Raw genomic sequence first — 13,539 nt, forward strand, 5'->3', positions numbered from 1 at the left:
GAAGAACATTCCATGCTCATGGGTTGGAAGGATTAATATCGTGAAAATGGCCATACTGCCCAAGGTAATTTATAGATTCAATGCCATCCCCATCAAGCTACCAATGACTTTCTTCACAGAATTGGAAAAAACTAAAGTTCATATGGAACCAAAAAAGAGCCCACATCGCGAAGTCAATCCTAAGCCAAAAGATTGAAAAATAATAATTGTACATGGGGTACTGGAGGCATCACGCTACCTGACTTCAAACTATACTAAAAGGCTACAGTAACCAAAACAGCATGGTACTGGTACCAAAACAGATATATAGATCAATGGAACAGAACAGAGCCCTCAGAAATAATGCCGCATATCTACAACTATCTGATCTTTGACAAACCTGACAAAAACAAGCAATGGGGAAAGGATAACCCTATTTAATAAATGGTGCTGGGAAAACTGGCTAGCCATATGTAGAAAGCTGAAACTGGATCCCTTCCTTACACCTTATGCAAAAATTAATTCAAGATGGATTAAAGACTTACATGTTAGACCTAAAACCATAAAAACCCTAGAAGAAAACCCAGGCAATACCATTCAGGACATAGGCATGGGCAAGGACTTCATGTCTAAAACACCAAAAGCAATGGCAACAAAAGCCAAAATTGACAAATAGGATCTAATTAAACTAAAGAGCTTCTGCACAGCAAAAGAAACTACCATCAGAGTGAACAGGCAACCTACAAAATGGGAGAAAATTTTCGCAACCTACTCATCTGACAAAGGGCTAATATCCAGAATCTACAATGAACTCAAACAAATTTACAAGAAAAAAACAAACAACCCCATCAAAAAGTGGGTGAAGGACATGAACAGACACTTCTCAAAAGAAGACATTTATGCAGCCAAAAAACACATGAAAAAATGCTCATCATCACTGGCCATCAGAGAAATGCAAATCAAAATCACAATGAGATACCATCTCACACCAGTTAGAAGCCATCATTAAAAAGTCAGGAAACAACAGGTGCTGGAGAGGATGTGGTGAAATAGGAACACTTTTACACTGTTGGTGGGACTGTAAACTAGTTCAACCATTGTGGAAGTCAGTGTGGCGATTCCTCAGGGATCTAGAACTAGAAATACCATTTGACCCAGCCATCCCATTACTGGGTATATACCCAAAGGATTATAAATCATGCTGCTGTAAAGACACATGCACACGTATGTTTATTGTGGCACTATTCACGATAGCAAAGACTTGGAACCAACCCAAATGTCCAACAACGATAGACTGGATTAAGAAAATGTGGCACATATATACCATGGAATACTATGCAGCCATAAAAAATGATGAGTTCATGTCCTTTGTAGGGACATGGATGAAACTGGAAAACATCATTCTCAGTAAACTATCTCAAGGACAAAAAACCAAACACCGCATGTTCTCACTCATAGGTGGAACTGAACAATGAGAACACATGGACACAGGAAGGGGAACATCACATTCCAGGGACTGTTGTGGGGTGAGGGGAGGGGGGAGGGATAGCATTAGGAGATATACCTAATGGTAAATGAGGAGTTAATGGGTGCAGCACACCAACATGGCACATGTATACATATATAACAAACCTGCACATTGTGCACATGTACCCTAAAACTTAAAGTATAATAATAATAAAATTAAATTAAATAAAAAAAGACAGAATTAGTTTGAAAGAAAAAAGATAGAGAGCATATACCATGGAAACACTTGTCATAAGAAAGCTGAAGTATTACACAAAACAATCTACAAGATAAGGAAAGGAATATTACCGGAGGTAGAGACGTTTCATAATGCTCAAAACATAATAATAATAAATGTGTATGTGCCTGATAACAAAGTTATAAAATACTGAAAGAACTAAAGAGAAGTATAAACAAACCCACAAACATAACTGGATATTTTAATACCCCTAAGTTGGTAACAGGTAAACAAATTGGATGAAAAATCAGTAAGTATAAAGAAGATCTGAATGACATTACCAACCATGTTGACCAAACTTAAATTACACAACATTATATTCAACACCTGGAGAACACATCTACTTTGCAGATGCAAATGAGACTTTCACAAGATACACTAAAGCTGGGCCATTTAGAAATAATAATAATAATTTTTAAAAATTGAAATCATGTAAGATACGTTCTCTAGACTACAACAAAATTAACTTATAATTAACAGCAAAAGTATATCTAGAGAAGAACCAAGTATTTGAAAATAAAATAAATCACCACAAAATAACCAACTGGTCAAAAAAGAGATCACAATGATCACTACATGTATCAAAAAATCACTACGTGAAGATGGCCGAATAGAAACAGCTCCGGTCTCCAGCTCCCAGCCCGAGCGACACAGAAGACTGGTGATTTCTGCATTTCTGCTTGAGGTACCGGTTTCATCTCACTAGGGAGTGCCAAACAGTGGGTGCAGGACAGTTGGTGAAGCGCACTGTGCACGAGCCGAAGCAGGGCGAGGCACTGCCTCACTCGGGAAGCGCAAGGGGTCAGGGAGTTCCCTTTCCTAGTCAAAGAAAGGGGTAACAGACGGCACCTGGAAAATCGGGTCAGTCCCACCCTCATACTGCACTTTCCCAACGGGCCTGGAAAACGGCACACCAGGAGATTGTGTCCCACACCTGGCTCGGAGGGTCCTATGCCCACGGAGTCTCGCTGATTGCTAGCACAGCAGTCTGAGATCAAGCTGCAAGGCGGCAGCGAGGCTGGGGGAGGGGCGCCCGCCATTGCCCAGGCTTGCTTAGGTAAACAAAGCAGCCAGGAAGCTGGAACTGGGTGGAGCCCACCACAGCTCAAGGAGGCCTGTCTGCCTCTGTAGGCTCCACCTCTGGGGGCAGGGCACAGACAAACAAAAAGTCAGCAGGAATCTCCAGAGACTTAAATGTCCCTGTCTGACTGACAGCTTTGAAGAGAGTAGTGGTTCTCCCAGCACGCAGCTGGAGATCTGAGAACGGACAGACTGCCTCCTAAAGTGGGCCCCTCACCCCTGAGCAGCCTAACTGGGAGGCACCCCCCCCAGTAGGGACAGACTGACACCTCACTCGGCTGGGTACTCCTCTGAGACAAAACTTCCAGAGGAACTATCAGACAGCTGAATTTGTGGTCTCATGAAAATCCGCTGTTCTGCAGCCACCACTGCTGACACCCAGCCAAACAGGGTCTGGAGTGGACCTCTAGTAAACTCCAACAGACCTGCAGCTGAGGGTCCTGTCTGGTAGAAGGAAAACTAACAAACAGAAAGGACGTCCACACCAAAAACCCATCTGTACATCACCATCATCAAAGATCAAAGGTAGATAAAACCGCAAAGATGGGGAAAAAACAGAGCAGAAAAACTGGAAACTCTAAAAAGCAGAGCACCTCTCCTCCTCCAAAGGAACACAGTTCCTCACCAGCAACGGAACAAAGCTGGATGGAGGATGACTTTGACGAGTTGAGAGAAGAAGGCTTCAGACGATCAAACTACTCTGAGCTACGGGAGGAAATTCAAAACAATAGCAAAGAAGTTAAAAACTTTGAAAAAAAATTAGAAGAATGGATAACTAGAATAACCAATGGAGAGAAGGGCTTAAAGGAGATGATGGAGCTGAAAGCCAAGTTTCGAGAACTACGTGAAGATTGCAGAAGCCTCAGTAGCAGATGCGATCAACTGGAAGAAAGGGTATCAGTGATGGCAGATGAAATGAATGAAATGAAGCGAGAAGGGAAGTCTAGAGAAAAAAGAATAAAAAGAAATGAACAAAGACTCCAAGAAATTTGGGACTACGTGAAACGACCAAACCTACGTCTGATTGGTGTACCTGAAAATGATGGGGAGAATGGAACCAAGTTGGAAAACACTCTGCAAGATATTATCCAGGAGGACTTCCCCAATCTAGCAAGGCAGGCCAACATTCAGATTCAGGAAATACAGAGAACACCACAAAGATACTCCTCGAGAAGAGCAACTCTAAGACACATAATTGTCAGATTCACCAAAGTCGAAATGAAGGAAAAAATGTTAAGGGAAGCCAGAGAGAAAGGTCGGGTTATCCACAAAGGGAAGCCCATCAGACTAACAGCTGATCTCTCGGCAGAAACTCTACAAGCCAGAAGAGAGTGGAGGCCGATATTCAACATTCTTAAAGAAAAGAATTTTCAACCCAGAATTTCCTATCCAGCCAAACTAAGCTTCATAAGTGAAGGAGAAATAAAATACTTTACAGACAAGCAAACGCTGAGTGATTTTGTCACCACTAGGCCTGCCCTAAAAGAGCTCCTGAAGGAAGCACTAAACATGGAAAGGAACAACTGGCACCAGCCACTGCAAAATCATGCCAAATTGTAAAGACCATCGAGGCTAGGAAGAAACTGCATCAACTAATGAGCAAAATAACCAACTAACATCATAATGACAGGATCAGATTCACACATAACAATATTAACTTTAAATGTAAATGGACTAAATGCTCCAATTAAAAGACACAGACTGGCAAACTGGATAAGGGGTCAGGACCCATCAGTGTGCTGTATTCAGGAAACCCATCTCACGTGCAGAGACACACATAGACTCAAAATAAAGGGATGGAGGAAGATCTATCAAGCAAATGGAAAACAAAAAAAGGCAGGGGTTGCAATCCTAGTCTCTGATAAAATAGACTTTAAACCAACAACGATCAAAAGAGACAAAGAAGGCCATTACATAATGGTAAAGGGATCAATTCAACAAGAAGAGCTAACTATCCTAAATATATATGCACCCAACACAGGAGCACCCAGATTCATAAAGCAAGTCCTCAGTGACCTACAAAGGGACTTAAACTCCCACACAATAATAAGGGGAGATTTTAACACCCCACTGTCAACATTAGACAGATCATCGAGACAGAAAGTTAACAAGGATATCCAGGAATTGAACTCAGCTCTAAACAAAGTGGACCTAATAGACATCTACAGAACTCTCCACCCCAAATCAACAGAATATACATTTTTTTCAGCACCACACCACACCTATTCCAAAATTGACCACATAGTTGGAAGTAAAGCTCTCCTCAGCAAATGTAAAAGAACAGAAATTATAACAAACTGTCTCTCAGACCACAGTGCAATCAAACTAGAACTCAGGATTAAAAAACTCACTCAAAACTGCTCAACTACATGGAAACTGAACAACCTGCTCCTGAATGACTATTGGGTACATAATGAAATGAAGGCAGAAATAAAGATGTTCTTTGAAACCAACGAGAACAAAGACACAACATACCAGAATCTCTGGGACACATTCAAAGCAGTGTGTAGAGGGAAATTTATAGCACTAAATGCCCACAAGAGAAAGCAGGAAAGATCCAAAATTGACACCCTAACATCACAATTAAAAGAACTAGAAAAGCAAGAGCAAACACATGCAAAAGCTAGCAGAAGGCTAGAAATAACTAAAATCAGAGCAGAACTGAAGGAAATAGAGACACAAAAAACCCTTCAAAAAAATTAATGAATCCAGGAGCTGGTTTTTTGAGAAGATCAACAAAATTGATAGACCACTAGCAAGACTAATAAAGAAGAAAAGAGAGAAGAATCAAATAGATGCAATAAAAAATGAAAAAGGGGATATCACCACTGATCCCACAGAAATACAATCTACCATCAGAGAATACTACAAACACCTCTATGCAAATAAACTAGAAAATCTAGAAGAAATGGATAAATTCCTCAACAAATACACCCTCCCAAGACTAAATCAGGAAGAAGTCGAATCTCTGAATAGACCAATAACAGGTTCTGAAATTGTGGCAATAATCAATAGCTTACCAACTAAAAAGAGTCCAGGACCTGATGGATTCACAGCTGAATTCTACCAGAGGTACAAGGAGGAACTGGTACCATTCCTTCTGAAACTATTCCAATCAATAGAAAAAGAGGGAATCCTCCCTAACATATTCTATGAAGCCAGCATCGTCCTCATACCAAAGCCAGGCGGAGACACAACCAAAAAAGAGAATTTTAGACCAATATCCTTGATGAACATTGATGCAAAAATCCTCAATAAAATACTGGCAAACCGAATCCAGCAGCACATCAAAAAGCTTATCCACCATGATCAAGTGGGCTTCATCCCTGGGATGCAAGGCTGGTTCAACATACGCAAATCAATAAATGTAATCCAGCATATAAACAGAACCAAAGACAAAAACCACATGATTATCTCAATAGATGCAGAAAAGGCCTTTGACAAAATTCAACAACCCTTCATGCTAAAAACTCTCAATAAATTAGGTATTGATGGGACGTATCTCAAAATAATAAGAGCTATCTACGACAAACCCACAGCCAATATCATACTGAATGGGCAAAAACTGGAAGCATTCCCTCTGAAAACTGGCACAAGACAGGGATGCCCTCTCTCACCACTCCTATTCAACATAGTGCTGGAAGTTCTGGCCAGGGCAATCAGGCAGGAGAAGGAAATAAAGGGTATTCAATTAGGAAAAGAGGAAGTCAAACTGTCCCTGTTTGCAGATGACATGATTGTATATCTAGAAAATCCCATTGTCTCAGCCCAAAATCTCCTTAAGCTGATTAGCAACTTCAGCAAAGTCTCAGGATACAAAATCAATGTACAAAAATCACAAGCATTCTTGTACACCAATCACAGACAAACAGAGAGCCAAATCATGAGTGAACTCCCATTCACAATTGCTTCAAAGAGGATAAAATACCTAGGAATCCAACTTACAAGGGATGTGAAGGACCTCTTCAAGGAGAACTACAAACCACTGCTCAATGAAATAAAAGAGGATACAAACAAATGGAAGAATATTCCATGCTCATGGGTTGGAAGAATCAATATCGTGAAAATGGCCATACTGCCCAAGGTAATTTATAGATTCAATGCCATCCCCATCAAGCTACCAATGACTTTCTTCACAGAATTGAAAAAAACTACTTTAAAGTTCATATGGAACCAAAAAAGAGCCCGCATCGCCAAGTCAATCCCAAGCCAAAAGAACAAAGCTGGAGGCATCACGCTACCTGACTTCAAACTATACTACAAGGCTACAGTAACCAAAACAGCATGGTACTGGTACCACAACAGAGATATAGATCAATGGAACAGAACAGAGGCCTCAGAAATGATGCCGCATATCTACAACTATCTGATCTTTGACAAACCTGACAAAAACAAGAAATGGGAAAAGGATTCCCTATTTAATAAATGGTGCTGGGAAAACTGGCTAGCCATATGTAGAAAGCTGAAACTGGATCCCTTCCTTACACCTTATACAAAAATTAATTCAAGATGGATTAAAGACTTAAATGTTAGACCTAAAACCATTAAAATCCTACAAGAAAACCTAGGCAATACCATTCAGGACATAGGCGTGGGCAAGGACTTCATGTCTAAAACACCAACAGCAATGGCAACAAAAGCCAAAATTGACAAATGGGATCTAATTAAACTAAAGAGCTTCTGCACAGCAAAAGAAACTACCATCAGAGTGAACAGGCAACCTACACAACGGGAGAAAATTTTTGCAACCTACTCATCTGACAAAGGGCTAATATCCAGAATCTACAATGAACTCAAACAAATTTACAAGAAAAAAAACAACCCCATCAAAAAGTGGGCAAAGGACATGAACAGACACTTCTCAAAAGAAGACATTTATGCAGCCAAAAAACACATGAAGAAATGCTCATCATCACTGGCCATCAGAGAAATGCAAATCAAAACCACAGTGAGATACCATCTCACACCAGTTAGAATGGCCATCATTAAAAAATCAGGAAACAACAGGTGCTGGAGAGGATGTGGAGAAATAGGAACACTTTTACACTGTTGGTGGGACTGTAAACTTGTTCAACCATTGTGGAAGTCAGTGTGGCGATTCCTCAGGGATCTAGAACTAGAAATACCATTTGACCCAGCCATCCCATTACTGGGTATATACCCAAAGGACTATAAATCATGCTGCTATAAAGACACATGCACACATGTTTATTGTGGCACTATTCACAATAGCAAAGAGTTAGAACCAACCCAAATGTCCAACAACGATAGACTGGATTAAGAAAATGTGGCACATATACACCATGGAATACTATGCAGCCATAAAAAATGATGAGTTCGTGTCCTTTGTAGGGACATGGATGAAACTGGAAAACATCATTCTCAGTAAACTATCGCAAGGACAAAAAACCAAACACCGCATGTTCTCACTCATAGGTGGGAATTGAACAGTGAGAACTCATGGACACAGGAAGGGGAACATCACATTCCAGGGACTGTTGTGGAGTGGGGGGAGGGGGGAGGGACAGCATTAGGAGATATACCTAATGCTAAATGACGAGTTAATGGGTGCAGGAAATCAACATGGCACATGGATACATATGTAACAAACCTGCACATTGTGCACATGTACCCTAAAACCTAAAGAATAATAAAAAAATTAAAAAAAAAAAAACAAACAAACAAAAAAGAATTACCTGGAAATTTAACTGAAATTAAGCTATTTGGGGTAAATACTGCATACAGTTCACAGAGTTTAGATTACCTTCCACTTAGTAATATGTTGTTTTCAGTTTTGTAATTTTGATGAAAAAAATCTCGAAGTAATATAAAAAGTTATGACATATATGAGTTGGCTAATAAATAGAATGTTACCTCTGAAATTCCCAAAAAAAAAAAAAAAAGAAAAATCACTATGTACCCCATGTACAATTATTATTTTTCAACTAAAAAATAAATTTTTAAAACAGGAGATCACAAGGGAAGTTAAAATATATACTTAAAAAAATGGTAATAAAAATAAAAGGCATCAAAAAATCGGGGCCACTATAGCAGTGCAAAGAAGAAAGTTTACACCTTTCAACAGGTTTAGCAGAAAACACGAAAATCTTAAAAATGAGTGAGAAAATTTTCAAATCTAAAGATAAGCAAATTAAACCAAAAGAAAGTAAAAGAGGGCAGGCAAGGTGGCTCACGCCTGTAATCCCAACACTTTGGGAGGCCGAGGCGGGCAGATCACGAGGTCAGGAGATCAAGACCATCCTGGCTAATGCGGTGAAACCCCGTCTCTACTAAAAATACAAAAATTAGCCAGGCATGGTGGCGGGCACCTGTAGTCCCAGCTACTCGGGAGGCTGAGGCAGGAGAATGGCATGAACCTGGGAGGCAGAGCTTGCAGTGAGCTGGGATTGTGCCACTGCACTCCAGCCTGGGCGATAGAGCGAGACTCTGTCTCTGTGTCAAAAACAAGATAAAAGAAAGAAAGTAAAAGAAATAATACGGCCAGGCGCGGTGGCTCACGCTTGTAATCCCAGCACTTTGGGAGGCCGAGGCGGGCAGATCACAAGGTCAGGAGATCGAGACCACGGTGAAACCCCGTCTCTACTAAAAATACAAAAAATTAGCCAGGCGTGGTGGCGGGCGCCTGTAGTCCCAGCTACTCAGAGAGGCTGAGGCAGGAGAATGGCGTGAACCTGGGAGGCGGAGCTTGCAGTGAGCCGAGATTGCGCCACTGCCCTCCAGCCTGGGCGACAGAGCGAGACTCTCTCTCAAAAAAAAAAGAAATAATACTGAATAATACTGAAATATTACTGAAAATCAATGAAACAAACAATAGAGAAAATTATTAGGTTGGTGCAAAATGATTGCGGTTTTTGTCATTGAAAGTAATAGCCAAAACTGCAATTACTTTTGCACCAACATATGACAAAGCCAAAGTGGCTCTTAAAAAAGTTTAATAAAACTAAGCAATGCCTATCAAGATTTAGCAGGAAAGACACAAAACACAAATTATATATGTTAGAAATGAAAATGAAATGTCATGATAATCCTAGTCATCAAAAGAATGAGGGACTATCATGAACATCTCTGTTTATAAACTCAACATATCAGATGAAATGGACGAACTTCTTGATAGACACAATTACCAAACTGGCAAAACAGAAAATGTGAGTACTGAAATGCCTATTTAAAAAATCAAATGTAATGCCAAAGATGTCTCCACACAGAAAGTTCCAGGCCCAGATAATTGTACTGGTGAATCCTCTCATTTAAGAAAAAAATGATACCAAACTTTTATAAAATAAAGGAAGAAAAGACACTCCCCAACTCATTTGATACCCAAGCCTGATGGTAACATTATAAGAAAAAAATTACAGACCAATAGCCTTCATAAATATAGATGCAAACCTTAACACAATTTTAACAAATCATATCCCACAATAAAATATCACACCATGACTAACCAGAATTTATCCCAGGAATGCTCGGTTTAACATACGAACATTAATGCCCCAAAATTCATGTTCATCCAGAACCTCAAAATACGACTTTCTTAGGAAATAAGGTGTTTACAGCTTTAAATAGTTAAGATGAGGACACACTCAATTAGGGTGGGCCCTAAATCCAATGCCTGATGTCTTTTTTTAAGAGAAAGAAGAGACACAGACATGCAGAGAAAACACAAGGAAGAAGGCCACATGGGATGAAGGCAGAGACGGGAATGATGCAGCTACAAGCCAAGGAATGTCATGGACTGCCGGCAACCACTAGAAAGAAGCTGGAAGAGGGAAGGAAGAATTCTTCCGTGATGCCCTCAGAGGAAAATGGCCCTGCAAACACCTTGATCTCGGACTTCTCACCTCCAGAACTAAGAGAATACATTTCTGTTGTTTTAAGTTAACCAGTTTGTGGCAATTTGTTACAGCAGCTACAAGAAACTAGCACAATATTCAACAGATCAGATAATTTTCTTAAATATAAAGTAATTGCTTGGGTTTCTTCTTCTGGTTTTCAGAACAAATTAAGAAACAGCATGGTGGTGTCAGTTAGGTGTATATCAAATTGTCAGCTTTACTGGTAAAGTTCAACTGCAGAACAAGATTTGAATTGGTAGCCTATTGTGCTTCCTAATACTTCCAGTCTGAATTAGGGGGATTCCCCCATTTAGTCACAGCACAAAAGAGCTCCTCTCAGCACCTTCTGCCTCACCTCCCAGAGAGCAGATCCTTAAGCACCAACACTGCAGACAAGCGATGAGACAAAGAAAGAAGCTTGGCCAGGTGGCATGCAGTTCCCTAATCTGCCCAAGCAGATTATGGGGAAGAAATGTTCTTCCTGTACTTTTCCCTACTGAAATGTTCAGAAGGGACAATTTGCTTCTCATAGTGAAATACAAGGAGAAAAACGAAGTGTTCTCCCTTAATAACAATGCATAGTAAACTCCCTGATGGAAACCTGAAAGGCCACATTTAATGCTATTGGAACATAGCCCAAAGAACAGAGAAGAGTGCCATGAACATTCAACACACATTTGTTGAGTGAATAAAATCAAATAAATAAAATGACACTGACTATATTGTTCTTAGCCATAAATTACATAATTCAAAGATACATAAATTTAAAAAATTACTAAAGATAAACACTATTATATAGACTCAGAAAAGCAACACTGTTTGGCATTTTACTCTCTCTAAAACTAGATAAACTCTACAATCACTGGTGTATTATAGTATAATTGGATGCATTTCCTTCTTCCTTAGTGGTACGTAAAATAATGCTACATCTTAGAATTGATGCAGTTTTAGACTCGGTGGAATACAGTGTATTTTTAAAAATTATTTCCTTATCAGTTGCAGAAGAAAATATGTAAAACACACACACATGCATACAAATTCATTCTCTCCTTCTCTTTTTCATAATCAGATAAAAAAGCATAAATTCAAGAACACAATTCAACAGTTTAGTGGTAGTGCTAACCTCAGGATCAAGGTTTTCAGAGAATGCTTTTTTCTCAGCTTCTAATTGTATGCCATTCGGCGTTGGAAGGGAAGAAGGTGCAGAATGTAACTCTAATTCTTCACTGAGGGCAGTTTCTTTATCTTCTAGTCCATCTTTCTCCTCTACGCAACTTTTCTTTTTTAACATACTCCTTGGCCGAGGTAATGGTTTAAAGTGATCATCTGTGTCAAGGCTGTTGTTTTCTGCTGAAAAATAAAATGGTTAAAGTGTGTGTACAAAAAAATGACCATGGCTTTATCTATCTCTCTGGGTGCTACCATACTTCCCTCCTGTGCCTATGCCCCTTCGTTCTCTGTCCTGAAGAGTCCAGATGAAGCCCACAACTCTTCTCTATACAGAGCTCTAGTAAGGCACAAATAAATGATGGTTAGTAATCAGGCCGGACGTGGTGGCTCACACCTGTAATCCCAGCACGTTGGGAGGGGTGACTCACGCCTGTAATCCCAGCACATTGGGAGGCCGAGGTGGGCAGATATGAGGTCAGGAGTTCGAGACAAGCCTGGCTAACATGATGAAACCCTGTCTCTACTAAAAATACAAAAAAATTAGCCGGGCGTAGTAGCACGTGCCTGTAATCCCAGCTACTCAGGAGACTGAGGCAGGAGGATTGTTTGAACCCAGGAGTCTGAGGTTGCAGTGAGCCCAGATCGAGATCACACCATTGCACTCCAGCCTGGGCAACAACAGCAAAACTCCATCTCAAAAAAAAAACAAAAAAAAACAAAAAACAACAACAACAACAACAAAACAAAGTAAAGAAACAGTTGTCATCCTAAAAGTTACCAGTCACAAGAAGTTAACTCTTCAACATTGTGAACTCTTATAATATTCAAAAAAAAATGTTAAAAATAAAAAACAAAAATCTTGCCCCAGTTTCTACCACTATAAAATGAGGAGGCTCATCCATCAAGCCTTTGAGTACCAAGCCCTGTACACGTTACTAAACCTCATAATCAACAAAGCGGCAATGGACCTGTCCAGGGACTTTACAGGTTGATTTTTCTAAACAAAATTACAAGACTAGATCACTAAGATTATAAGTGCTATTGTAAGGACAAAGATGATGATGTTGGCACCCAAGGGATAGGAGTGCTAACTCTCAGTAGAGGAAGGAATCTTTTATGAGTTAATTGTTCTGAGTCCATAAAACTTCTTTAGCAGTTATTAAAATTTCACTCTTTCCATTACTTCCAAGTTTAAGTCAAGAATCTAATGCTGATATGCATCCAGCATTCGAAACAATGGGAAGACTTTCCATGAATATATTTTTTGCCTGAATTTTACCTGCTATATATATTTATGTTTCTATTGTTCTACAAATGCATTTTTCTAAACTTCAAAATTGGTCTAATTAACATCTTCCTCCCATTTACCTAAAAATGGGCTTATGGATTCTGCCAGAAGATTCCACAACCATACCAAATTGGTATTATTAGAAGTATTTGACAATTTTAGCTACATCCTAAACTCCAGCCAAATGTTCAACCCCAAATCCAAGGGCTCTAGATTCCTCCCTCTATTATCCCCTAAATCCAAAGTATCAATATACCCTATCAATTCTAATTGCCAAATATCTCATTTATTCCACTTTCTACATCCCTGCGGTCAGGTCCTTATCCACTCTTTCCTAGATCACTGCTTCCATGATATTTACAAAATCCAAATCAGATCACATCACTCCTTTCTACAAAATTATTCAATGGCTCCCCATGATTCAA

The 13,539-nt window shown here is 39.7% G+C and overlaps 1 protein-coding gene across 1 annotated transcript in view; it reads right to left on the minus strand.

The window, feature by feature from the left end:
* The window catches only part of MAP9 (microtubule associated protein 9), a 49,426-nt gene that overhangs the window by 29,329 nt on the left and 6,558 nt on the right, over positions 1-13,539 (minus strand). The window contains exon 5 of the mRNA XM_003257871.4: positions 11,780-12,006. Within this exon, the coding sequence (XP_003257919.1) occupies positions 11,780-12,006 (227 nt within the window). The remainder of the gene's footprint in view (positions 1-11,779; positions 12,007-13,539) is intronic.

The sequence above is a fragment of the Nomascus leucogenys genome, chromosome 7b (genome assembly GCF_006542625.1).
Source record: "Nomascus leucogenys isolate Asia chromosome 7b, Asia_NLE_v1, whole genome shotgun sequence".
In the NCBI taxonomy this organism is placed as follows: Eukaryota; Metazoa; Chordata; class Mammalia; order Primates; family Hylobatidae; genus Nomascus; species Nomascus leucogenys.